This window comes from Alligator sinensis, unplaced genomic scaffold (assembly GCF_000455745.1).
Source record: "Alligator sinensis unplaced genomic scaffold, ASM45574v1 scaffold118_1, whole genome shotgun sequence".
NCBI lineage: Eukaryota > Metazoa > Chordata > Crocodylia > Alligatoridae > Alligator > Alligator sinensis.
The window spans coordinates 2,608,981-2,636,883 of record NW_005841850.1 but is presented as its reverse complement, the minus strand read 5'-3'; the positions used below and the strand labels follow the sequence as shown (position 1 = coordinate 2,636,883).

At 47.0% G+C, this 27,903-nt stretch overlaps 1 protein-coding gene across 1 annotated transcript in view; it reads left to right on the top strand.

The window, feature by feature from the left end:
• Positions 1 to 3,346: 3,346 nt before the first annotated feature.
• The window catches only part of ACACA (acetyl-CoA carboxylase alpha), a 159,055-nt gene continuing 134,498 nt past the window's right edge, over positions 3,347 to 27,903 (top strand). Inside the window, exons 1-11 of the mRNA XM_025210303.1 lie at positions 3,347 to 3,393; positions 6,545 to 6,797; positions 17,837 to 17,969; positions 19,044 to 19,182; positions 20,116 to 20,225; positions 20,682 to 20,763; positions 22,183 to 22,281; positions 22,657 to 22,763; positions 23,542 to 23,652; positions 25,486 to 25,695; positions 26,459 to 26,629. Of these exons, the coding sequence (XP_025066088.1) occupies positions 6,571 to 6,797; positions 17,837 to 17,969; positions 19,044 to 19,182; positions 20,116 to 20,225; positions 20,682 to 20,763; positions 22,183 to 22,281; positions 22,657 to 22,763; positions 23,542 to 23,652; positions 25,486 to 25,695; positions 26,459 to 26,629 (1,389 nt within the window). The 5' untranslated portion in view covers positions 3,347 to 3,393; positions 6,545 to 6,570. The remainder of the gene's footprint in view (positions 3,394 to 6,544; positions 6,798 to 17,836; positions 17,970 to 19,043; positions 19,183 to 20,115; positions 20,226 to 20,681; positions 20,764 to 22,182; positions 22,282 to 22,656; positions 22,764 to 23,541; positions 23,653 to 25,485; positions 25,696 to 26,458; positions 26,630 to 27,903) is intronic.

Here is a 27,903-nt window from a genome sequence, read left to right as displayed (position 1 = left end):
ATTGTGCTTGTGCTTATCTTTCCAGGATCAATGTTTATATTTGGACCTCTGTATATTTTAGTCACTTCAGTCTCTGCAAACTTTGCCTTGTGCTGTAAACTGCTTTAAGGAGAGATGAAATCTCCTGCAGACAAAGGGATTCTGGCTGAAAAAGGGAGTACTGCTGTTCTGAATGTGATTTATCTGTTAGTGGCCCACACAGCACCCAGCGAAGTCACTTGCAGGACTCCCTGATCATGTGTGTAGTGCAGGATTAAGCCTTTCAGCAGCTGCTTAGTACAAACAGACTTCAGTGGAGACCCCGTGTATTTGAAACTGGAGCAGTCCAAATTTTGTGGGGTTTGGTAAGGGAGAATACTCCAGCCAGTGCAGGATTTTAATGTCCTGTTCCCACAGGTTAGCAAATCAGATGGTTCGATGAGGAGCTGTTTTGGGGAAGGCTACATTTTATTTGGTCAAGAAGTAATTCTGAAAATGTTTAAAAAAAAAAAAAAAAAAAAAAGAATTGAGAACGTTTTCAACCTTAGAAGTGGAGAGTGTGTCTGAGTCATGGGATTTCTGAATTATTTGTTGCTCAGTAAGTGAACATGTGAACAGAGCAATGGATAGCTGGGCCTGTAGAACAGGACTGTGGTGCACTGAGGCTCAGTTGCTCTTGAATGGAGTTCTTGAATGGATGGTGGGGTTTGTCTTCAGTGAGACGCTCATGGGCGGGGAGCATGATGAAGTATTTTGGACTAGGAATAGGGAGTCAGGAGATCTGGCCTCAATTTTATGGTTTCTCACTGACTTGCTGGGCAGGCCATAGAGTCATAGAAATGAGGGTTGGAAGGGACCTCAGAGGTCACATCTAGTCCAGCGGTTCTCAACCTTTTTTGTACCGGGACCCATTTGTAGACGCTGATGGCCGGTCCTGACCTGCTGCCCCCAGGCCCCAGCCCCCCAGTGTTTGGGGCAGGGGGTGGGTGTGTGGAGCACAGGGGGTCCCAAGCAGCCCCTTGCAGGCTGGAACTCTGCCTGTAAGGCAAAAGCCAGTTTCCCACATTTTTCTCCTTTAAAGGAGAATCAATTTGTAAAGTTTGTCCGTCACCCTTTCATATATTCTTGCAACCCACTTTTGGGTCATGACCCACAGGTTGAGAAATGCTGATCTAGTCCAACCTCCTGCTCAAAGCAGGAGCATCCCCAGCTATATCATCCCAGCCAAGTCATTTATTTGCCCTGTGTCATCTTTAAAAAGCAATAGTAATCATTTTCTCAATGATGGAGGCTTAAGGTGTCATTAATGCTTATGCAGGGCTTTAGCTCCTGAGATGGAAGGTGTTTTCTAATTATTAAGTTTTGGAGGCAGTCTCTTTCCATAGTTATGGTGAAAGTTAGTTTTCTTGTTATAATCCAGACCAGTCAATGGCATTACCCTAACTGTACCAGTGCTAAATGAATCCAGTTGGAATTTTTTATGGGTGTTGTGCTATCAGGATTGGATAACTTTTGGCAAGTTGAGCAAAGTGCATTAGACAGAGAAGACTTTTCCAAATGTGATTGTTTCTAACCTTTGTGTTTGCTGGCTTTGACGAAGTTTTATGACTTTGGCTGGTTTAGGAGAGCTTGGACTAATAATTTAAGCTCTGTTTCTGCATCCCAACTGCATGGGTAGGCTACTTGATGTATCCAAAACCTGATCAGCAAGAACAGGGATATTCCTTGCAGCTTTGTAGTAGCAGTTTTCACAAGTGGTTTAATCCTTGCAATGGGCAGATGTGTGTGTAGCTTTTACAATCACCCTTTCCCCCACCAAAAACTAGCTGGCTAGATGCAACCTTTATAATCCACACACTGGGCTGGCTGACAGATGACTTGAATTACAGAGTAGTTAAGTACATACCTATTTTTCTCTTGGGCTCTATCTAGTCCTACTGAAATTGGGAGCTGTGGGAATTTCAGCGTAAACTGGATCTCAATAATGTGATTGAGTGCTATCTCAGCAAGATTGAGTAAACCAGTCAGATGTGCTCTTAATTTTCAGAGCTGCTGTTGAAAAAGTCACGCAATGTTTGAAGATTATGTTCTCTCTTAATGCCGTGTCTCCACTTGAATTAAAACAACCAACATGTCCTTTTTATGCTTATAACATGGATTGGTTTTGCCTGTGTAAACTTGACTAAGTCTTTTATAGAGTCATGCTAAGCAATCTGTGCTAACAATCCTGTCGTTTTCGTAATACTGTTGCGACTGCAGTGTAGCTAAGACCTGCTTATTCTTGGGGGGCAAGGCATATATATGTCTGAGCTTAGGCTACTGAACCAGTCCACTTGTGGGTTTCTTCCCAGCTTTCTTCTTCAAGTGTAACATTGTATTTCTTGGCTGTTTAGCCATTTGATTTTATTGAAACTACCTTACTAAGTTGTATGTTTCATCTTAAGTGAAGCTCATGTCTTTCTTGGAAGGTTGTGGACTGCAGGATTTGAAAGTGCAATACCTTCTGAGTTAAAGGAACAGAATGCATTTAGGCTAAGTGCAAGGTGGGCCTTCCTGTAGGAAGTCACTCAATCTTTTGGGATAGCTAATATGCTGTATTATGGTATCAGGGCATATTTGTTACTCTTTGGATGGGGAGGTACATGGTCATCTTCTGAGATACATGGGCCTTTCCAATTTTTGAGATCGCAACTGAGAATGAGCACCATGAGTTTTGCTGTCCCCTCTGTGCATGTACCATGATTCCCTTCCATGCGTGCACTTAAGCTTGGGCCCAGCATAGGCAGAAGTGCCACATGGCAGGATTGATATACAGCTCAACTCAGCCATGGGAGATCCATGGGTGGATAAATCATTTCTATAGGATGAAGTAGAGGTGCGTTGGGAGGGTTGTGTGGGAGTCTTCAGGTGGGTATTCTAGGACATGCAACAGGACAGAATCAGGAGGTATTGGTACGCTGTGAGAGAAGCTCTCCAGATACCTGTCTTCACTGTCAGTACTTTTTAATGCTTCTTGGCTTTAAAGCCCCCTTTTTTTTAAATGGAGAAAAAATTGTATTAACAGAATGTACACTGGGTACATTAAAAGATTTCTTAGAAAGGTGTTCCAGAGGCCTTGCAGGGTATTGCCTAGAGACTGACTAATAGGAGTGGCATGTTCTCATGGTTAAAGCACAGGCCAGCAGTGCTGAGTGTGATTTGTGGGTTCTTGTACACTGTGACAAGTCCTTCATGGCACCGCTGAGATTAGACGAATTGATGCAGAAGAGGGTCCCACTCACTTGTGCACCTAGGACACCCTCAGGTTACAGGAGGCCCATGTCTCAACTGCTATAATTACTGTCACTGTTTGTCTCTTCTTTGCCAGTTCGTTTTGGAGGTGGATATCAGCTCAGATTGCAAGGATCACAAGAGGTCAGTTGTTGTTAATCATTCCTACTTCTCTACTATTTTGGGCTGCAGCTCTATGTTGACTTCATATGAATGAATCAAATTCAATCAGGGTTGGGACTTGAGCCAGGGTGTCCCCTTCCCTCTTCCCCTGCCTCCCTTTCCCCCCAAAAAACAAATCAGGCTTCTTCAAGAATAGAAATGTTGTTTCATGGTCAAATATAGTCAAAATATAAAAGCCTAATTCTGTCTACAGTATTCCACCGTATGGCTTTTGATATTACTCGTCTCTCATGCAGTCATACGAGCCCGTGGTGGCTACTTGGGAGAAAATGGAGTCTTATCTGCTCAGGATCTGTAGTCTCCAGGGGATGAGCTGCCATGCAAGGCCAGCTTTAATCCACACCGTAGTATTCTTCCTGGAATCTTAGCAAACTTGTGGGCGATCAGCTGCTGGTTGATTGCCTTGTGTTAGAATGTAGTTAATGTTACTTGACTGATTGCTCTGTATTGGGTTCAGCCGGTTTTTTCTGAAGGTCCCTTCCTACGCGTGCATGTTGTTTTTACCACTTCTTTCCTGGGCATAACACTGCAAGGTTCTGCATGCTGGTGACTTCCATGATTTAGCAGAAGTTCAGAGAGTCTGGCTGATTACAGAATTTGGGCTGATGCTTGCACCCTGCTGTTCCTGTGCCACTTCATAATTACTCTTTTTCAGCTTTGCGGCATGCATTAGATCAGGGATGGGCAAAGCGTGGCCCATGGGCCAGATTAGGCCCACAGCAGACTTCATTTCCCAGCAGCCCCTGCCTGTGTCGCTGTGGCTGATTTCCATAGAGACCTCAGGAGCGGTGGGGCTGTAACAGTGCTGGACCAGGGTTTCCAGGGAGACTGGCTTGAGCAGTGCTGTCAGGACGCATGACTGGGCAGGGAGCTGGGCTGGGGCTGGGATTTTGTGTTGGTGACAACATGGTTCAGAGCCAGGGCAGAGCCACGATCTGCTGCCTGCACGCCTCTGCCCAGGGTGTGCAGGCAGCGGATCACAGCTCTGCCCTGGCTCCAGCCCACATTGTTACCGACATGGGAGGTGCTGCTGGGAAATGGAGTCCAGCCGCTGCCGCATCCACCGTTTTGCCCACCTCTTTAGTAGATACTATTCTATTATAAAGGTTACTAACCGGGGAAAGGAAACACAAATGCTGGAAGGTTTGGACATCTTCAGTGTTTTCCTTAACATGTTGCAGTGCCTCTTTTGACATGTGGTTTCTGGGGTGGAGAAAGGTGGAATTCAGATCTGAACAGGCCCTGGGGAATAAAGTACTTCCCAGGACTCGGTTCCTGCAGGTTAAGGCAGAGGATCTGGCAGTCTCTGGGAGAATTGGGAACCGCTGCTGCTGAGGCTGTCCTTGAGCTATGCATGCATCACTTTCAAGGAGACAAAAACATTATTTTTTTCCTTTTCAAAGTGCATGAAATGAATCGTGGTTTTTCAGGTATCGAGACTTTTTGCCTTAACACTGAATTGAGTTTGGAAACATAATGCTTTCTGATTCTGCATTGATCACTGTTTCTGATGCCTGAAATTCCCTATTTGCAAAACAGGTTTCTTGTTGTAATATGTTATTGCTGACTTTGTCTTCTTGGTAGTTATATTTTTAATGCTTTCCAGCTTCTTCCTAGAAGGAAGTAACCACTTTGAATAATCACATTTGTAGAAAATCCTTCTTCATCTCTGTGCTCTGGAAGTTTACTTTCACTGATCTAGCTTCTTATTTTCACTCTGGGGTTCGTTTTGCTTTGCCCAAGAGGCCGTTTTTCAGATTTTCTCCCTAGTTTAGGACAGAGCTGCAAGGTTTGGGTTACAAATGCTGAACGGGAAGTATTAGATCAGGGTTGGGCAAAATATGGCCTGCGGGTGGAACTGGCTCGCCAACTGATCGGATTTGGCCCCCCAAGGGCCACCTGCCAATTCATTGGATCTGGCCCGTGGCTGCTCCTGTGCGCTCTGTGTGGGGCTGAGCCCTGCTGCTGTCTGCATGCACTGGCCCTGGCCAGTGCGCACAGGTTCTAGCAGGGCTGTTCCTGGGCAGCTCCTGCCCCCATGTGCGGAGCTCTGGTTCCAGCTTCTGGCTGCCTTCCCCCCGCTCACCCGGTGTAATGAGCAGCCACCTGCAGGCGGGCAGAGTGGGTGAAGGCGGCCTGGAGCTGGAGCCCTACACGCTGGGTAGAGCCGCAATCCGCTCCCTGTATGCCCCTGCTCGCAGAACTTGTACCTGTCACAGGGATGTGGGGGCAGCAGATCACAGCTTTGCCCCGGACCCCAGCCCCAAGCTATCACTGCCTTGCGATCCCGTGATTCTGACCTTGCCTGCCCGTTCTGCTTCCAAACACTGCCTGCCTGCAGCCCCATCCCTCATAAGGAGTTTTGGTGTATTGTTGCATGGGGTGCTGACCTGGCCTGTGACAAGTCATCAAAATTCCCTGTGTAGCCCCCGGGCCCCAATAATTGCCCACTCCTGGATTGGATCAAAATGCCACCCAAAAATAAACTAAAAATTGACCTTTCTTGGGGTTTATTTTTAGAAACAACAAACATTTTTTCCAATGGTGTATTTTATAAACCAGCCTAGTTTCCCTGTGAATTGGGCTGCAGTTTGGTGTCCAGAAGGCTACCGAGCTGTGTCTTATATTTGTTACCATACTCAAATCAGCTCATTGACATCATCCATCTGTAAAATATACTGAGTTTTAACATGTAAACATTAATTCTGTGTTTGTGCAGTCCTTGGCACAGGGGTCTCTACTTGCTGAGTCTGCAAGAATGACCAAAGTATAAATGTTAAAAAATCCATACTGGATTTCTAGCCATGTGTTTTATGACCAAAACTAGTTGTAGATAACCACAGTTGGTCTTTGTTACAGCTATGTCCAAGCCAGCTGCTTTTGCAACACGTCAGAATGACCAATACTTTGATTCAATACTTGTGCAAACAGACAAGCCACTGAGGTGACACAAGTACCTACTTTGGATCCTGACCCTCTACCAATGCCAGAAATGCTATTTCAACAGCATGTCTGGCCCTCATGTAGCATTCCTGTGCATGATCTTGAAGGCTTTCTTGTTGTCTACAATAGCTAACTCTACCTTGAGTTCCCTGTTTTTTGTCTTCTCTAGTGCTGAGAGTCCACTTCGGAGATAGTATGGAGGACTCCTCCCTGCCCGCAAAGCACCTGGAGCTGAGCGCTCATTCCCGCTTCATCATTGGCTCTGTGTCTGAGGATAACTCAGAAGATGAGACTAGTTCCTTGGTGAAACTTGATCTGCTGGAGGAGAAAGAGAGTTCTCTGTCTCCCGTGTCTGTCTGTTCAGAGTCCTTTTCAGACCTGGGACTACCTAACATTCAAGAAGGCCTAGCAAGTCACATGAGGTATGGCTAAACATACCATTTGAACCGACTCTTCAGGCTTTTCTCCTTTTCTTGCTTTTAGTCCTAGAAGAACTTCCAGTGTTGAAATGTGTAAAGCTCTTGGCTGGACTGAGCTCGAGTAGGATGGATGAATGAATGCAGAGGCACTATATTCTGTTGTCATTGGAGGAAAAGCCCCAAGGTTGGGATTCAGTTGAGCAAGATTAAGTTCCTTGATGTATTGTGGGAGGGATCGTACAAGACATGAGTGATATCTAATGCCAAAAATATAGGAGATGCCATATGTGCTCTCAATTCCTTGCTATCAAGGTCTGGTGAATGATATCAGCCCGTACTTTGGGTGAAGGCAGTCATGCACCTGGCCTTGAATAAGTGTTTTGCCTCATTGGCAAATGTTGTGACGCTTGATTTGAGAAGCGTAGGCTTGACTTACAGAGGTGTGTAAGGGTATTGCTTGTTCTGGCATTACACAACCCCTTCTTTTCAAAATCCAGCTATGCTATTTGGCTATGCAGTTCATTGTTCGAAGGCATGCCCTGCAAGTTGAAACCAAGTTACCCTCCTCTTTTTAACTGGGTCTCGTGCCAGGTATTTGTACAGTGGTTAGCATATTTGCCAGTGTTCTGTTACAAAATGCAATGCATATTAACAGACCGAGTGCTCCCACCTTCACAGCTCTGAGTAAGTCATGGACATCTGTGGCTGAGCGTTGCAAAATGGTCCAGGTGACTTAGATGCATATCTCTTGTGGATCTAAATGGAAGATGTGCGTCTAAATCATTTGGACTGTTTTGAAAACCTTAGCTGTATATATTTAATAGGAACGATGGGCTTTCTTTCTCCTCACTCCTTTGTCCAAACTTCTGCAACCTTGAGGTGTCCTTTGATGAGTATCCTAAAGTCAAGTGTGTTTGACTTTTGGATGGGGGTGGTTAGTACACTTCCTAGAGTTTTTTTAAAATTGTGCCTCTGTTGGGCTCAATGCCGTTACTTGCCATTCCAGTCATATGGAGTTTTATGTTTTGGGTGTTTCTAGGCAAAATGTCTCCAAGGAAATGCCCACAGTTTTGAATGAGAGGGGATCTTGCTGATATTTCTTGTTGGTTGTTGTGAATGTTTTTATATAGGATGAGCAGACCTTTGATTCTGATTTAAAAGAGCAGCAATCCACAGGTTTGATACTTAATGTGGCTGCTGCTTGCAAGTGTTTGTTTAATAGAAGAGCTGTTCCATCTGCCATCCCTACCCAGGGCTCAAATAAAATGGACCCAGTTATGTGTTCTGTAGGGGTCCCTCCAGGATGTTAACATTTCCTTGGAAAACAAGACGTTGTCAGAGTGTTACAGCGTTCTGAGAGATGTTGCTGTTTGATCTGTTTGGATGAAGTGATGGTGTGGTGCTTGTGATGCATGGATCTGTGCATCTCAGTCTGCCTCGCAGACCTTTCAGCATTTTTTGCCTGTTTTTGTTCTTGCCTCTGTGGTGTAAGGAATTCTTGGCTTGCTCTCTCAGCTGCCCAGTCCCAGCCAGCTTTTAGGGTTGTTTCTGAAAAGATAGTGGCAACAAAGCTTTTTGAAACAGAGCCCCTTTCTTACCACATATCTGCATCATGCAACAGGCCATAGGACTTTATGCCTTGTTATCGGCTGAGCAATGCTTTCCCATTAAAGTGCCAAGGAGCCATGGAAAGATGAGAAGAATGGAAGCACATCAGGACTTGCCTGTAACTCCTGTGACATCAGCTGGCACCAGAGCCCTTACATAATTGGTACACAGTTCATAATGTGCTTGCTTTAATGCTGGCTTTTGAGATCGAATGACTTTCAGTCCTGTTGGAAAATTTGCTATGTCAAATTTAAAAAAAACCCAACACAACAAAGGTCACAGCATGGTGTAATGTTTTTAGATAAGGCAGGACAAACAGTACCAGTCTGCCATGATGCAACTAGTTGTCTGAGGAGCTCAAAATGTTGCTGCATGTAGAGATGTGGAAACTGAGGCAAAGAAAACTAAGCGACTTTCCCGTGGTCCTTCGGTGAATCAGTGGCAGTGCTAAGCAGTGGGACTGAGGCCACTAAGTAACCTCTTAAGTGTAGCCCTTTTTACTGGGGCATAGCTAATGCAGAGAGTTCAGTGCAATGGTCACTGGAGGTTTGAAAGCAAACTGTGTCCCCTCTCAGCCTCAAGGGATGCCATGGCCTGGGAAAACTCAAAAGTTCTCTCAGTCTGTAATTGCATGGAGCCACATGGGAAACTATGGTTTGATTCTCAGTCAAGGGAATTTGTACCATAGGCTGAGGGCGGCTGGCTTTACTGCAGAAAAACCTCTCAGGTGACCAACTCACATTACTGGATTTCAGTGTATAGATTGTGTGTCTGTGCTATCCCACCTATCACCTTCGTGATCTGAAAGTCGTTAGTCTCTGTTCCTAGATGACGAGAGAAAATCCAGTTCTGTGTTCACGACCAGGTGGGGAGATAGATGGGGCTTGGTGTATGCACAGCTGGTCCTCTCCTGCTCTCCTTCTTACCTAAACTACGTTCAGCCATTTCCTTCCCATCTAAAATAGCTGCATAATCCTGCTTCATTTGCTCTACTGCACATGTATATACTCTTTCTCTCTCTGTCTCAGTTAAATAGGTTGCAATGGCAGTTCTAAAACTGAAGCAGGTCATATGCCTGTTTCAGCTGAGCTTAAATGTGCCCACCCCGATCAGCTACATTTGTAAATCAGGACATGTAAGGAAAAAAACCACCCCAAATCCTGACGTGGTGATCAAAGCTGCAGCTGCATCTTTTGGAGGTCTTGTGTGCAAAAGAATCCTTTCAGAGGGGGTGTAAGATTTGTGTGTGTGCTGCATTCTCCTTAAGACAGCATTGCAAGCAAGCCAGCTAATGCATCGCTGCCTTTGGAATCAGCTGTTACGTCACTGATAGCACTTGGCATGTTACAGTGCTGGGATCGATGCGGGCTTCTAGCTGCAATGTGTGTCAGGTATGTGCTGTAAATGAATGCTCCTGGGTGTTAAAAATCTGGAAAAGATTTGTCTTTTTGTCTGACTGTGGGCCTGGGCTCACAGAGGGGGGTGGCTTTCTTGTGTTCAGCGTCATTTGGGCTCCAGGTACAGAGGCTGTGTGTGATGTGTTTAAGAAAAATAGCATTTGCAGAATGTGGGTATGTGTTAGAGACTCCGGTGTCAGAATGGCACCATCTCTGTGCAGATTGCATCTTGTGGGGGCGTTGCAGCAGATCACGTGCATCTATCTGGTGACAGTGAATTCAGCTGCTAGCAGGCATGATTAACGTTCGTAGCCTGGGTTGTAGCTGATTCTTTAAAGTCAAGCTCAGGAGCCAGAATATGTTTTTCCATGGCTGTGACATTCAGAGCCTGGTTGTGTTTGGACTGGGGGGCTGTGGGTGGTGTCAATGAAGGGAAACTCAAACATTTGGAAGATGTTTGGATCAGAGCTGGCTGGGAACCCAAGTCACGGTTCTGTGAATATTTAGAGGGCGTTTTCAGCTCAAATTGGGATTAAATGTCAAATCCCCTCCCCTTTAAAATGTTTCTGGACTTGAAAGGTAGCATGAACCCTGGAAACACTGGGAATGCCAGCTCCCAAGCTTGAAAGTTGGGCCCTGACTCTGAGGCATTCTTGCCTGCTGGGTTCCTGAAGAGTTGCAGATATTGGAAGCCCAGATACCCCACAGGCTGCAGAAGAGCCAGGTTGATGCAGGAAATGCATTGAAATCACACCATTTCCTTGGTGTCAGTGGACGGATAAATGCCCATGAAGGGAAACTCATCTTTTTTTTTTTTTTCCTGACCAGTTCTAGATCTGGTGTACTTTGCGGTTTGAATTTGCCTCCAACATTCTCCGGTGCTCAGCCAACGAGATTAAGCAAAGGCCGACAGCTGAAGCAAGGCATTTAGTGGCTGGATGACTGGACCAGTTGTTTCACTTACAGCCAGGAAGGGATCAGTCTGGCAGCATCCTAGCACTTAGTGATCAGTCTGGTGCCACCCAGATAGCACCTTATAGAGAAGTTGTTCAAAAGCTCATGCTTCTCTGAACCAATTAGTCTCCAAGGTGCCACCCTGCCCTGCTTCCTTCCTGTCTTCAGCCTGACATGGCTACCTACTTCTCAGCATGCAGGAAACATTTCAATTGCTTTCCTAATTCCTGGTACACCTGGAGCAGTTCCAAAGTTGTACCTGCCCGTCCAGAACGTAGAAGGCTGAGCCACCTATGCGCCTGGCGTCTTTTGCTCCTCACCCCAGCAAGGTGTGATCTGGCATAGAGCAGCTTCCAAGTGGATGCTTCAGATGGAAGAGGGGTGGAGCGAGCTGGCCTCTAGAGACCACACAAGTGATGCCCACCACCTGAGAGAATCTGACCACAGATGGAAAAGCAGCCACTCCTGACTCTATTTTGTAAAGAAGAGACTGAACCTTCTTCCTGGTCCCCCGCTGTCAGCATCTGTACTCTCGTCCCTGAGTTTCGGGGTGTAGGGAGGGACTATACAGACTCAGAATGGGGCCTGTATTTTGTGGTTTTTGTACAAGGGGCCAAATCAGAGCTCCCAGCCTGGATGCCTTGAATTGCAGGGGTGGGGGATGAGAATATGAAACCTCGGTCCGGTTGGGTAGCTTATGCCCATGCAGTGTCTCTTGAAGGACAGATCGCTGTCCCTGCAGCTGCTGTACTTCACTTCCTTCTCTGCTGCCACAGGGTGTCACTGTCCCCCTTGGCTTTTCTCTTAGCTTTCTTGGGTACAATTTTCTTATGTTTTTACTGTTTGCCTGGATTTTATCAGAAAGGCATCTCTTTTGCCTCGCCTTCTGGCAGCTCACCCTATTGCCCTTTCTCCTCACTGATCCAGGCTTTTTCCTCTTGCCCTAAAAGCTACATAACTCAACTTGCCTCTGTGGGTTCTTGCTTCCTAGCAGAAGGATCCTTGGATTGTGCTCCAGTTCCTCAGCTGTCACTCGAGCTCTCTCAACCTCTGTGCACTGGGATTAGTGCTGTACCAGCTCAGATCCTTGTGATAACAGGGAATAGTCACAAGTCAGAGAAGCACTGAACTTTGTGAGATTGGGAAGTGGAGTCCCATGTCTGTCTCACTCTGGTTGAAGTATAAATGTGTACTCCATGTTTCATTCCAGCTTCACTTACTTTCCCTTTTGCCCTTTTTCTTCCAAAATCCTCAGTTCCTTTTTGCGTGTATGCTTGACACTCACATTGCTTTTCTGTCCTAGTTACTTATACAGCCTCTGCCACAGTCTGTTTTTATCCTCACAGCAAATGCAAGTGCTGTTAGCCCCATTTTCTAGACAGAGAGCTGAGGCACAGACAGCTGAAATGACTTGCCATGGGTCATGTTGATCATCAGAAGCAGGGGATGGAACTGAAGTGGGGTCCAGACTAATGCATTGGGCCATCTGAGGTCTTGGCCGAATCACTCTTAGCATTTACTATGTGGCAGGGGGTTCTCATTCTCCTCAACTCATCCACGGACTGATTCTTTGTCATGTCCCCACCCAACATGGGGACTTTATTTGCTACTGGATCAGGATTTAATTCTCTAGGATTATTGACCCAAAAAGAAACGTCCCTGCTGTTCACCTTTGATATACCCATGTGGCTACTAAGCAAGTGCCGTCGGCTAGCTCCAGCTGCCATCTGCGGCACAGGCTCTGAACACATGGATGCTGTCCTGACAGTTGGGACAAGGTGTGTGGAATCCCTTCTTCTTGGGTGACCCCCTGTAGGGATGGCCATTGCTGTGCAAGTCTACTTTACAGCATGGAAGCTGCACCAGCGATGCTGTCTCTTAAATCCAATTACATAACCTGAGGCTCACTCCTCCCTGATCAGCTCTTTTTTCTCGAATGCAGCTCAGGCAGTGCTACTCCTTCGTCTGTGTGTACACACCGTGTGCCACAGGGAGAGAGTAACTGAGCCCGATAAGGGGGAAAGGAGGGACAAAGGTTACAGATCCCAGATGCTCAGGGAAGTGCTGCTGTTCAGATCCGATTGCACCGAAAAGCGTGCGAACCGGAGAGGCACTTGAGAGCTTTCTCCTACAGGATTTTCAGCTGCAACGTTAAGAGCAAGCACAGCAGGAGCCACTGTAAACAAGTCGTAGGCAAAAATAAAATCCTGCCTGTGCCTCTACGGAGCCAGCATGGAGGATTCTGCAGAGGAAAGCCAAGAGATGAGGTACCACATGCTCCAAAGGTAAGAATAGGCCAGCTCTTGGGTATGAAGGGGATGTATGAGGAGTACCGTCTGCTGGATTTGGTAGTACTGGGTACTTTGCCTTGGAAAGTCAGTGCTGGATCCTGAATATTTTTCATCTGTGATTTCCCACCCCCTTGCTAAAGTGCTTAGAGACACTGTCTTTATGAAAGAGGCTGCATTATAGCTAGAAAGTGAATATGCTAAACCCAAGATGGGCACTCATCCTCTTTGAATTTCTGCTGAACTTTCAGGTGGGCTTCTAAACATGGAAGGATTTGTTAGCGAGAGGCTGTTGTACTGAACACTGCAGCTGTGTTTGGAGTGATTTTTTTCATGTTCCTGGCTGAGTAATTCAGACTGTAATTGTACAGTGGGGCTGGCTGCTCTTGTAGCACAGGATAAACCCGGCTTTGTTCACAATGCATTCACTTTAAGCTCTGTTCCCCCTCCACTGCCAGCCCTTCTTCACCCAGGGAAAAAATTCCTTATTCCCGCCCTAGTCTGGTACAGAGCTGTGGTTAGTGGCTAGACTCCATGTTGTGAGTGTGCTGCCTGCCACCGAATCAGCTCTGAGCTGCACCTACTGGGAAGAAACGAGCAGGATTCTTGTTCATTCTGTGTTTTCGTCTTGGGCCTGTAGCTGTGTGTGTCCCATAGCGTCTTCTACTTGGGTGAGCAATCCCTTGAAGTCAGCAGAACCACTCGCGGCATGAGTGTTTGCAGGGTTGGACTCCTAGTCCGTACCTTCTCCTGTTGTTGCTTTGCCTCCCTGCAAACTGCATGTTATCGAGAGCAGCCTCCTGACTCCTTGGCTGTGTTTGCTTTGCACTTTGGGCTACGGGTCATGTAGCTTGTTTGCTGGGCTCCGATCTCTGAGCCCTTTTGCAGCAGTGAAGAGCCAGACCCACTTGCACCTTCTCCCTCTGTCCCCCTTGTCCTTTTTTCTTGCACTCTCAGGCCGAGAGATTTTGAGGGCCATAGAGGAGTTAGGTTCCCAGGTTCATTGTATGTCTGGGGGATGAAAACCCCAGGCCTTAGTGTCTCTCTTGTTCATCCACTCGGTCTTCCTGCCCTTGGGTTTGCACCTTCTTTTGTCTCCTTCCCTGGGCTCAGAAGCCCTTCCTGCTTCAGCAGAGGTGATCCAAAGAGTGGCTTTGCTTCCTAGGCGTTCCTCTGCACATGCTGATACCAGCAAGGCGTCTGGCAGCACCTGCTGGCCTCTACTGCATCTGTGCTGAGAAGCATGCCATGCACGTCACTCTGGGTACGAACTGTGGGTCCCAGACCAAGAAGCATGTCCAAAGGTAGTAGCATAAGGGTGTGTGCTTAGACCTACTCCAAGGTGGCCACCCTGCCATGTACTGGGTGGGGCCAGTGAGCGGCAGATGCTTTTTGATAGGAACCCCAGGCTCGGAGGTTGCGTAGACAGGCCCTGTGTTTGCAGCTTGTCAGGTAGGGCACAGCTTGCACTGCTGCAAGATTTGAATTTCAGACACCATGTGTACATTTTTATTGGTAGGACAATAGCCTTGACTGACATCAGGGCCCCATTATGGCTGCTGTGTATTCATGAAGAGAACATTCCCTGCCTCAAAGCTTCTCATAGCCTGAAGAGCTACATACCCAAAGGGCGGGAGGCGAAGAGGCAATGTTAGCGGCTAGCAGGATGAAGCACAGGGAGGTTCTGCTGTTCAGGGCTCTGGGCTAAGAACCAAACACTCATTTCCAACATCCCAATGCAATAGCTTAACCCAAAGACCTTTCCAGTCCAGCTGGGGTTGGTTGTATCTGGAGTTGATTTGGGGCTTGTATGCTTGATTGGGCTTTTCTGTTTGAGCTGGCATGAGCTCTGCTGCTGTCTTTTAATGGATTTTCCAAAGCACAGTGGTTCTCAACCTTTTTTGTACCGGGACCCATTTGTAAACATCGATGGCCAGTCCCAACCCAGTAAATGGTTTAAGTAGAAAATATACAAGTATTTTGGCCCCAAAACGCTTATTACATGCTACAAGTTAAAGCAGCTCAACAGTCTTAATTCTAAAGACAGAAATCAACATCAACAGGAAAGCATTAACAGCAATACCAACATGTGGCCCTCCATTACTCCCAAGTGACATTCATCATTGGGCCTCTTACTCTCGACTCGCAGCCCCCTGGCTTGCCGGTACTCCGCACTCCCAACTCGCAGCCCCATGTCCCTGCACCCAGCTCCTTACTCCCCCCTGGCCCTGCTGGTGCCCCTCACTCCTGATGTGCTGTCCCCAGGCCCCAGCCCCTCAGTGTGTCAATCAGGGCAGGGGGGTGCCTCTAGTGGGCACAGAGCTGCAGCCTGGCCAGGCTGGTATGAGCAGGAGCTGCCTCTGCGGCCCAGCAGACAGGACCCAGAGCAGGGCATTGAGACTTGCTGCTGCTTCTGCCACCAAAACCCTCACACCAGCTGTGTCATTAGCAGCGCAAGGAGTAATGGGGGCAGCGCAGTGCTGCCCTCAGCTCCTCCCAGTGCCAGCCATGTGCGTGCCAGGCCACGACTCTACTCTGCCACCGTGGCCTGGCTGGTGCCGCTCTGTTCAGGCCTCCTGTGCTGCCTGCCCCCCGCCTTCCCTCCAGAGTAGAGCCGCAGCCTGAGGGAAGTGGTGGCAGCGGGAGGCGATAAAGGCAGCACGGCTCCCCCCCAGCAACGAGTCTCACCATCCTGCTTTGCCCTTCTGTGCCGGTCTGGCTAGGCTGCAGGCCCATCTCCACTATGGGTGCACAAATCTAGGGGGGCATGTGCCCCTGTGCCCCATAGACTTATCTGTGGGGAGCTGCTCTCTGCACTGCCTGGCTGCCATGTGCATGTGTACGCACGCACATAGCATCCCCTGCCTGATCCCCTGCACTCTGCCAGCCAACAAGGGGAAATCACGGCTTCCCATGTTTTTCTCTTTTAAAGGAGAAAATCTGTTACTTTCCACATTTTTCTGTGATTGTTCGCAACCCTTTCATATATTCTTGCGACCCACTTTTGGGTCGTGACCCATGGGTTGAGAAATGTTGGTCTAACATAAAAAGTGTACTCTGATTGTAATCAGTAGAAAAGATTGCCACACACTTGCCCCTGGTTTTATAACCTGTCTGGAGTCTACCCATGTTGGCTTAAGCTGCTGTGCATGCAAGTTTTGTGTGCACTGTGTGCCGCTTACCTGTGTGCCACTTACCTTGGGCACCTAAACCTTTGTTGCAATATGGCTTTGGAAAATGCATAGTTAGTTAATTAGTTTCCCATTGGCAGCCCTGGGTCTTGGAACTGCTCACGGTACCCCAAAATCACTAGCTCTGTTCATCACTGGAGGCTCCTGAATAGCGGTGGTCAGTTTGCTTTGGTTTTAGCTCTTTACCCTTCTGCCTTCAACTTTTTTTTCTTCCAAGATCCAGCCTCTTTTCCACCCCTTTCCCTCGTGTCTGGGCAGGGCAGTTGCTCAATGCCACTAGCTTGAGAGTGGGACTTGGTCAGAGGTCGCTGAGCTGGCATCCTGCGGAGGACTGGCTGGTGGCTGTGTGCACAGCAGCCTCTTCCTCAGGTCCTGCTTCCTTCCTCGAGTCCAGTGGCTAGGGCGTATTAAAAGAAGCTAAAAATACCGTGAATGTCATTATCCTGATGGCTGTTTAAGCAGTGGCTTTTGTTGCCAGAGGGAATTTATGTGAGTGTGATTAGAAGGGAAGGGTGAGGTTGTGCAATTGCATGTATGTGTAAAGGGAACACCTGGAGAAAGAGAAGCTAAGACACTTCTTGCTTCATCAAGGCTTCCCATGTGGAAGCCCAAGAGAATAAAGTTGCTAGGCTTTTCAAACAAGGTGCAAATGTCCTTGCTGTCCTAGGAAGGCTGCACTGATGCAGGTGCACAATGTATGAGGGACCCTTTGTTTTTGTGGGCAGCTCTTTGGCCAGGGAGCTCCAATGCCTTATAAATCTGAGCAGAGCAGGCCTTGCACCACCCTGTTGAAGCCAGGGGTGCTTTACCTCTCGGGAAGGGAACTTGCACCTGGAAAGGGTTTTCCCCACAATCATCCCATCTGACTGGGGCGGAGCTGGGAATCGCTAATTTGAACGTGAGACTGTCCACACTATTCAGGCTTGTTGAACCAAGCTGAAGGGCAGAGCTTGTCTATTCCTGTCTGGAAACATTTTGAATCTCTTTTGCCTTGGAAGTGTAGTGTTGGTATGGGGGGATGGACACAACTGCTAGCTGTGTTGTGCTGTTGAGCCAGATTGGCTGCTTTGGAAAGTACCTGGGTGGCCACTTACAGAAAGGGCTGTCCCTCTGATTGACACCTAGGGACCGTGTGCCGTGACTGCACAGACACTGTACCTGTAGTGTGCTGTGTTCTTGGTAGAACAGTTGGGCCCGATCAGTCTTTTCTTGCCACTTCTCCGTTTCCATAAATGAATCAGCAGCAGTGTAACAGGGCAGCATCATTTCTGCCCTTCTGCAGAGAGGCATCGTGGTTAATGTACATATGTACTGCTCAGTCCATTTGCCACCCCCCCTCCACCTGACAGTGCACCCCAAATTTCTCAAGGTATCCTGGCTGCCACATCTGTGGCAATTACTGAGGGCTTGCTGCAAAGCCCAGGCAACCCTCTGAGTATATTGGGAGCTGTGAGAGTCCAGGGCTGTTGGGTAGCTACCCCTGGGAGAGACTGAACAGCTGCGACACCCACCGCAAGGAATGTTGCCTAGAAGAAACTTGCCTAATCACAAACTGCGATGCCTGCACTCGGAGCTCAGTTGAGTCACCTTTCCTTTTTCCTCAGGCCCAGTATGTCTGGCTTGCACCTTGTAAAGCAAGGCCGAGACCGGAAGAAAGTTGACTTGCAGAGGGATTTCACTGTGGCTTCCCCAGCCGAATTCGTTACTCGTTTTGGGGGGAATAAAGTCATCGAGAAGGTGAGTGACTGGCTACCTGGAACTGTGCTTGCTGTGTCCTTGCCATGCTCCCTGCAGGTTACTCAGGGGAGCCATCGATGGTTCTGGAGCAAGAAGCTGCATTTCTGCCTGTAACAGTTCTGCTTTTACTGTTATTTTAATGCTATGTCTCATCGATTTTGCCCGGTGTGACATAAGCAAAAAGCTCGATGAAGTTGAAGCAGATTCCCAATTGTGGGTGTTAGAGATGTATCTTGAGTGACCTAGTGCTTCTCTGCTGCCAGAGTAGGAATATGTTTAATAGTGTTTTGCCCAGTCCAGTTTGACCCCTCTGAGGTAGTGGTTCTCCAGCTGGTTAGACTAAGGGCATCTCTCAGAAAATGCCAGTTCTTAGCTTTCATCCATTTTTTGACTATGGAAAAATAATAGAGCAATTCCTGTGTTGCAGAGAACTCAGAAAGCCCACAACAAGTCAAAATGGTTTTGGGCCTCTGGATTCCTATTTTGAAATCTATGGGTTTATCTTGTAAAACATACATAGATGTTTGCACACTTAACAGTGCTAATACTGTGCGACACCTTTAAAAGGATCTCATGGCACCGCAGGATGCCACAGCACCCTGCGGTGCTAATGGGAGAGGTCCCATTTTTCCTTCCCTTGCCATTTACCTGCTGTTGGCAAGAACTTGTTTCCAGTATAGTCACACCTGCTCAGAGTCTTCTGTGGTTCGGTGGTAGGATCCTTGTGTGCTGCACAGGAGACCTGAGTTCGATTCTCAGACAAATACAGTCATGGAGGCACCAAATGTCTGAACTCAGTCTGGCCTTTGGATTCTGTCTCAGTGGTCTAAAGTGGGGATGGAAGGTCTGGGCAGCCTCCACTCCTCCAAAAAAACTAGGCATATTCATCAAAGGTCTGGGTGATTGCTCATGCATACACAATGAACTGGAATGATCGACAGTCAAGGAAGAGCTGATTTTGGAGTTGGCTGATCTAGAAGGGGAATGCTTTTGTGAACTGAGCTCTATCTTGGCTCTTTCTTGGGACCCTCTTTCTTTGTTGTCTACTCCCTGCCCTCTTTCTAATCCACCCAGGTCCTTATTGCCAATAATGGGATTGCGGCCGTGAAATGCATGAGGTCCATCCGACGCTGGTCCTATGAGATGTTTCGAAATGAGCGTGCCATCAGATTCGTTGTCATGGTGACTCCTGAAGATCTGAAAGCGAATGCAGGTGAACTGTAAAAATCAGTGAGGGTAAACGGTGCACTTCTTCCCTCAAAACTGCATGTGGCAAGGGACCCTGTATTGCTTTGCTGTCCAGTGACAGGTTAACTTGTAAGCAGATTAAGCACTTTCATCTGAAACCAGCAAGAATCCAGAGCCCTTGTTGGGTGATCTCAAATGAGCTGTTGAGTAACCGACTCATTAAAAACCCTTTCAGAGCTGACCGGAAGATTTCTCATCTCAAGCCCTGGGCTCTGTTTGTTATCACACTTTTAACTTTGACCCACATTCACTGCAAATAAGATGCAAGTATAGAAAACCTTTACTGAGTGCTTGCTTTCTGTCTTAAACCTGGCGACCTTTTGAGATAACCTTGGTACTAAAGGCAAATGCAAGTTAAGCTAAGTGTATTGCACACACGAGATTACTTCTGGAGTGTTTATTTCCTCACAGATGCAAACATGCATCGATCTGTGACTAGGAATCACGTGTACTGATCTCCTTTAGGGGTGAGAGCAATCTAGGTGTCTCAGCAGGGGCTTTGGGGGAGTGAAAGCCTGGGGACTCGACTGTTGGCATGCAGTTCTTGGCTCTGCCAGTGACTTGCTGTGTAGCCTTGGCCAAAACACTTAACCTCTTTAGTTTCACTCCCCTTCCCGCCTCCTTCAAATAGGAAATAGCACTGAACTGCTTCATAGAAATGTTTGGGGATTACATGGTCTACTAGTTGTTTGTAAGGGACTTTGAGGCCAAAAATACATCTCTGTCATATACGCATGCTAACTGTTGATCAGTGAAATCCTGAGGGTTCATCAAGTCAGAGGGAGGAAAGCTCAGTCAGGATTTCACAATTGGTCTTGTCATACGTTTTGGGTGGATTTAACGTTGAATGTTGTGCGACAGACCCAGGAATTAAATGTAGCTCCCTTTGTGTCTACAGAGTACATTAAAATGGCTGATCACTATGTCCCTGTGCCAGGAGGGCCAAACAACAACAACTATGCAAATGTTGAATTGATTCTGGATATCGCAAAACGGATTCCAGTGCAGGTGAGAGAGGCCACAGGCAGAATTTACTGCTTGAAAGGCACAACTGAGCAGTGCGTGCTCTGACCGTGAGTCATGAGGTCAGAGAAATGGTATGGGGAGCAGTAGACATTTGGGAATAATCACAGAAGCGATGAAGGATGCTGTGCAGTGGGATGGGGTTGGTTTCCCAACTGCAGATGCTTGCAGCGGATACTGTGCCTAACACATCTCTGCTAGAGTGCCGCAAAGCTTGTTACACTGGTGTCTTTTTGAGAGGACTTGGCTGCAAGATGTGGTGTGCTCTCTGAACTAAGTGCCAGTTGCACAATCAAGTTTATAAATGATGCAAGATTGGAGCCTGTTTGTTGGGGAAAGGACATTCTTGAAGCTCCCTCTTTTTGATGGCAGTATTATTTGGATTGTTTCCTGACTCCTTTTGCAACTATGAGGACTGAATGATGTTGTATTCCCCTGTAGGCCGTGTGGGCTGGCTGGGGTCATGCTTCTGAGAACCCCAAACTGCCAGAGCTCCTTCACAAGAATGGAATTGCCTTCATGGGTAAGAACACATCGATTTGGCTCTGCAGCTTGCTGAATTGTAATTCAGTCTACACCTCACTTATAACCATGTGGTCAAAGTGATAGAAAGCCCAACACCTAAGAGAAAGAGCTGTGCCCTAGAGCTTATGAATACAAGCCCAGCAGCAATACTCCTGGCAGTACACCTGGCCCCTTTATGGCGGTAAAATACATATCCCAGTGAGAGAACCTTTTTTCTGCTAACCAAAGGGAAAAAGATTAGGAATTAGGAAAGACTTTCTTGGGGTAAGGATTGGGATTGTGTTGTGCTAAGAAGATTCATTATGCTTCTCATATACAAAGGGATGCTGTGTCTTCTAGCAGTCTCTGGCTAGTTCTTATTAGAAATAGGCGCAATCTGCCTGAGTCATATCTGCAGGTTGCTGAAGTTCTGGGGTGCTTGGTTTCAGGCCTGCCTCCAGTGCTTATTTTTTTTGCACTTTGTATGTCGCTTCTTTTGAGTTTAAGTAGCTGTTGGGGAGGATGAGAAAATCAGCACCTTTTTGGGTGTCTCCGTTTGTTAACTGAGCTAATAAATAGGTTCTGTGGTCTGGGGAGCAGTGTCAGGTGTGGGTTAAGATACAAGCTCAGAAAATCCTGTTGTTAAAGTGGAAATTCCTTTCTCCCTCCCCCCCCACCCAAAGTAAAAAGTCTCTCATTAATTTTAAAGAGCAGGTGTCTAAATTAGGCCTGGTTAAGTGCCGCTGAGCTAAAAGGCAGTACATGGGTATTGCAGTCTGGGAAACAGCACATCATTGGCCTGACTGCCTGAGTTGCTCAGGGTAATATGATGCATATACTAGAAATCACATAACATCTTCAATCTTATGATATTCATAGAGGAATTTGAATATTGTCTATAATTTTGATCCTTGGGCTATGTTTAAACTAAAGGTGAGCCTGAACTGTAAGGTCAGTTCTGAACATGTTCCTCCCAGGCCTGAACTTCAGGGCTGCTCGTCTTCCAGTTCTAGATTTCATGACTGATCTTTTCTGTATAATGAGCCAAACCATAACCTTGACGATCGGGGAAGGTCTGGATGCAGAGGTTGTGGCTCAGACTTGCCTCTTATTGGACAGATACTTCAGTGTTATGCAAGGAAACTTCTAGTAAAGTCAAAGTTCTCTATGTGCAAAATGTACAGAATTGAGCCTTCATTAGGAAACTGAATTACTATTCAGGAAGAGACTTAAGGTAGACACTTAATACCAGTTACTCTTTGCAAGAGCCCAGGGAGCCAGGGTCATCCAGGAGAGACTGGACACTATGCAGGAGGAATGGGTGAGGGAATAGCACTGCGTGGGAGTAGAGCATGCCAAAAATGTTCTTGTTAATAGAATGTGGTAGGGTGATCTTACATAGTCTGTCCTGCATCATGCACCTTTCTTGTTCTTTCAGGTCCCCCAAGCCAAGCCATGTGGGCTTTGGGGGATAAAATTGCATCTTCAATAGTGGCTCAAACAGCAGGGATCCCAACTCTCCCCTGGAGTGGCAGTGGTAAGAAAATGAGTCTTGGTTGTACCATGAAGATTACTGATATGTTCTCCTTTCCTTGCTGCCTCCCTAATCCCCTCTTCTTCCCCCCCCCAATGTTCAGGAAATGCCTGTGAACTATTAAAAATCAGTCTATTAGATGTGGCCAATTTGCTGTATGTGATCCCATGGGCTTCATGATTCTTGTGCAATTCAAGGCTTAGACTGACTGTCAGTCTTGGTTGGGGGCTTCCCAAATCCCCAAACTCCTCCTTCCTTTCTCTCCAGGTTGGGTTTTCAGTGCCTGGATGCAAGTACTCCAACAAGGGAGGAGGTAGAGAGCAGTATATGCAAGAGATGCTGTATTTTGTTGCTCCACTGGGGATGTTTGTATTTCAGGCCTTCGTGTGGACTGGCAGGAGAACGATCTTCAGAAGCGCATCTTGAACGTCCCGCAGGAGCTGTATGAAAAGGGTTATGTGAAGGATGTGGACGATGGGTTGCGGGTAGGTGGATACTTGGATGCCCTTGGCCTATGCTAGAAAGAATGACTTAGCTACACAGCTCAAGAGGCCTGGTGGTTTGATTGCCAGTGGAATTCAAAGCATGATTTTTCTCATGTGACCGACAGCATTTCCTGTTTCTGGCACCAGCCAGAGGCAGAGGTGTGTGAAAATCTGGGATAGGGGAAGGTAGGTGAAAATGAAGCTGTGCCTTGCTGTGGGCTCTGTTTTGGTTCTTGATTCACGTGCAAGGAATGTCTCTTTGTTTGGTTTGCTCACCCTTGCTTTAACCCTTCTTTATTTCTCCAAGGAAACTTGGACAACTAGAAGGGTTTTCTGGTCACAATTTGAGCTTTTGGGGGGGAAAGAGGGAACAGGGGAGCAACAGTCAACTATTTCATTATACCTTAGTAGCTCTTATGTGTTTATCTAACACTTTTCTATCTAATTCATAAGTCTTAAGTCAATATGGGCAGCAAGAGAAAACATTTTTGGGAAGTGGCACCCCTAGAGGCTAACATCATTATTAAAGTAATGAGCTGGCAGCATATGTTTCGTCTCCAAATGTCCCTTGCTTCCCAACTGGAGATCTGTATAGGGGCCAGAAGAATGTCTGTGAATCTAGACCTTATTTCAGAAATGCTAAGAAATTAATTGTCTTATGGTGGCATGTTCCTTTGACACCTACCAACAAGGAAATGGAGTGAAGTCCCCAACTCATGTGAGCAAGCTGCTGAACAGACTTTGTTTATCCTGTGTTTTCTGTTCCTGCCTTGGTCAGGCTGCTGAGGAAGTTGGCTACCCAGTCATGATCAAGGCCTCTGAAGGTGGAGGAGGAAAAGGAATCAGGAAAGTTAACAATGCCGATGATTTCCCCAATCTCTTCAGACAGGTAACTCTCTTTTATTTGGGATGTTCTGTTTCTGGCATGGAAGTCACCACAAATGGTCTGAATGACTTGGGGAGAGATTCTCAGGGATCTTGAGTAGACAAGAAAACCTATGTCACATCCATCAAAGCCTGTTTTGCTCCTCTGAACTCTAGAGACCTGACAGCTTTGCCTTAGAGCCATAGCTCTTTCACTAGATTTCCCATCTGTCTAGAAAGACCACAGTTTCCCAATTGTCATGGGAGAAACTGAATAATCTGGGTCCCAGTAAGCAAGAGAATATTCCATAATTGTAGCTACTAGACGCCGAGTGTCACCAGTTTTGTCTAAATGAGGTTTAGATAATGGAGGATGTACTGTAATTACTCACAGCTGAAATAGAGGGTGGTTCCAGCAATTAATGGCTCAAAGCAGATCTTGGAACTGTTCATCCTGAAAGAATGTACTTGAGGTAGTTACGGATACTCTACGCGACACTGGTCAGGCCACAGCTGGAGTACTGTGTCCAGTTCTGGGCACCCCACTTCAAGAGGGATGTGGACAACATTGAGAGGGTCCAGAGGAGGGCCACCTGCATGATCCGGGGACAGCAGGGCAGACCCTACAATGAGAGGCTACGGCGCCTGAACCTGTTCAGCCTTCACAAGAGAAGGCTGAGGGGGGACCTTGTGACCGTCTATAAACTCACTAGGGGAGACCAGAAGGGTTTGGGGGAGACCTTGTTTCCCCTACCGCCCCCCAGGATAACAAGGAATAACGGCCACATATTGTTGGAGAGTAGTTTTAGATTAGACATCCGTAAGAACTACTTCACAGTTAGGGCGGCTAGGATCTGGAACCAACTTCCAAGGGAAGTGGTCCTGGCTCCTACCCTGGGGGTCTTTAAGAAGTGGCTTGATGCCTACCTGGCTGGGGTCATTTGAGCCCAGTTTTTCTCCTGCCCAGGCAGGGGGTTGGACTTGAAGATCTACAAGGTCCCTTCCAACCGTACTTCTATGATTCTATGATATTCAGGGAGAACTGATTTCTCTCTTGGTATGAAGTGTTCTTACAACATGGCTCTGGATTTGTGGCTGTTGTCAGATATTGCAGGGTTGTGTTTCTTTTTTGTCTCTGTGTGGCAACAAATAGCAGCGCTTTTTTTTCATCTCTGCACTTTTTCCCCCTCTGTTATGATCCTCGTGCTATCTGATGCCGAGGGAGAGTTTTGGATTCCTTTAAGAGGAGCACACTTCCATAAAGAGGCAGCAGACCCTAGAACATTGCCAGAGCTCAGTTTTACCAGAATGTACATTCTTGCTTAGTCTGCACAGAGATGGTTAGAGAGTTCGTTTTGGCTTAGAAATCACTGTGTATTAGCAGAACACTCCTGGATCTTGCATTCATTTTGGCTTGGCGATCAGTTCTGAGCCTCAAATATCCTTTCCCATCTACGAGATTGGAAGAGGGGCCTGGTGGTCTTGTAGCTATATGGAAGCATTGGCCATCTGGAGTTCTGAGTCTTGTTGGTATTCCCAGCTTTGCCACAGCCTTCCTTTGAGACCTAGAGCAAGTCACTTATTTCCTCTGTTCCTCAGTTTCTCCATCTGCAATAGGATTAAAATAAGTTCTCATCTTTGCCAAATAGTGGGAGAGTTAGCTAAATCATACTTGTAAAGTGCTTTGAGGCCTTGGGAGGGAGGTGGGAATGCAGAATGTTCCTGTTTCTAATGTTTGTTCATGTAGGTGAGACCCTGTGCCAGTTCTTTACAATGTGAACAGCTGCTTACAGCGAGGAAGTTAGGGTGGGGGGAGAAGGGGAAGCAGAGTTGGTTTTTATTACTGTTTCTGTGGCAGGTGCAAGCTGAAGTCCCAGGCTCGCCGATCTTCGTGATGAGACTGGCCAAGCAGTCCCGCCACCTGGAGGTGCAGATCCTTGCAGATCAGTATGGCAATGCCATTTCCCTCTTTGGCCGTGATTGCTCAGTGCAGCGCAGGCATCAGAAGATCATTGAAGAGGCTCCAGCATCCATTGCTACCATTGTGGTGTTCGAACACATGGAGCAGGTTTGTGTGGTTTGGTGGAGTCTCATTTCTTTGCCTTTTGAGGAGAAAAAGTGCAGCCCAGAAAGAGCAGTTCTCTGACTTCCCAGACTTCAAAAGCAGTAGCAATTGCTTAAAATAGCAGCATGGAGTCAGCATTTCGAGATGAGCACTTACATTTCCTGGACAGTTGTGTAGATTTTTTTGTGCCACAGTGTCCTGTATCAGAAGTGTCCACGTTATTTTAGTAGTGATGGAAATCATCTCTTGGTGTTTGGCTTCTGAAGATGTCTGAGAAGTTTGCTGGTCAAATTTGTTGAATGATTTGCAGTATGGTTATGCGCTGGTGGGTTTGAGTTTAAAAGGGGGACTGAGTAAAACACAAACCCCTCCTCCCCCCCACCTTCAGCTTACCAAACGTCCTTTTTTTTTTTTTTTTTTTAAGGGGAAGACCATGTGACCTAAAGCATTTTTGCCCAGTAATCGAAAATGGTCAGTGACCATTGATATACATACTGATGCATTCATAGAAAGGTGCAGGGAGCTGTCAGATTCCTTCTGAGTAAGTTCTACAGGGGTTAATAAATTCCCCTTTAAAAACTGTAATTGAAGAAGCTGTGAAATTATTCCTTCTGCCAGGAATTGCTCTGAATGAGGTGCCTCTCATGCTTGGGGTTATGTTAGATTTCCAGCAACAAAGATTGAAGTGGATGGGAGTGATGGATAGAGCAGTAGTGGCTGAAATTGGAGAAGTCGTGCTTAACATTTTCCCCGTGCCATGTTTCAGTGCGCAGTGAAGCTTGCCAAGATGGTGGGGTATGTGAGTGCTGGGACAGTGGAGTACCTCTATAGCCAGGACGGGAGCTTCTACTTCCTTGAGCTGAATCCCCGGCTGCAGGTGGAACACCCCTGCACGGAGATGGTGGCTGACGTGAACCTGCCTGCAGCACAGCTTCAGGTGAGTCATCTGGTCCAGGCCTACAGAGTTTTTAAGAGAATTTAGTGTGGGATGTTAGAGCTGTCTGAACATGCAAAACCTGCTCTGCCAGAGTCTGTGTAGGTGAGACTCTCACCTGAGTCACTCCCACTACTTATGGTGTCCTTAAGTGAGTTGTACTCGCATTGTACAAGAGAGCAAGTAACAAGACTGATCTGAGAGAAGGCATGAAGCCAGAGATCATGTTAACAGCAGAGCTAGTACGTACGGCCCATATGCTCATGTATACTTAACTTTCCCAGATAGAGGTCAGCCCTTTGATCTTTCTGCAGCACTGAAAAGTGCTTGGCCATTGTGGTGGTGTGTTTGATTCAATGAGATTTCCAGATTTGTTGGCTCTTCTGAGGGAAGAAGTGGCTTGTTCGCTTCTATAATGCAAAGGCTCTTTGTCAAGATGGCTCTTGGAACACCCCAAGGGGTCACCCACTGTGTTACTTCTATAATATGCGTTCGCTGCATGCAGCAGGGACACCTTACATCCTTCCTTGCTTCTCAGCAAGTTCTCTGTATGCAATCTTCCTGTTTGCCTCTATTTCGGGAATGCCCTCCAGCCCCATCTCCCGTTCCTCTTACCAGGTTTCTGTGTGAGCCACCATTGTCCTTTTCTTCCCACATGTGAGTCTCCATTCTGCTCCTTATCAGAAGTCCTTGTACCCTGTCACCCCCACTGCCAGGACCTTTGTGTGCATCTCTGTTCCCTCCCCACATACCAGGCTCCACCATTCTAAGGTGTCTTCATCTTTTTTTTTTTTGTTTCCTCCCAGCTTGCAGGGTGCCAGGCTTTTTTAATTTTAATGGCTTGGATAAACAGAGCAAAGACAAGGTGCACTGTTTTGATGGACAGCTAGAGAGATGGTAGCTCTGTTAACCAAATGCCAGGCTCACTGTGCCCTGAACTGTCCCTTCCAGTTTCATTTTTCACCAGAATCGTTTGGGGCATATACTTTTTTGTGCTTTGACGTGCTGGAGATTCGGCACATTAGAGCAGACTTAATTAATCGAGTCTACTCCACATGTGAGCTGATGCGCACTGCGCTGCATTGTGTACAGTTGTATAAGTGGCAAAATGCATGTCAGCGCGCAGAAAATGGTGGCGATGCACTTCTGAACTAAAACACATTTCGCCGCTTATACAACTGCATGTGATGCAGCGCCAGGTGCTTTTGAAAGCGCCCAGCGCCGTGGCACAAACGTGTACAAACGCCATGCAATTCTGCCTGATGATGCCTAGGACA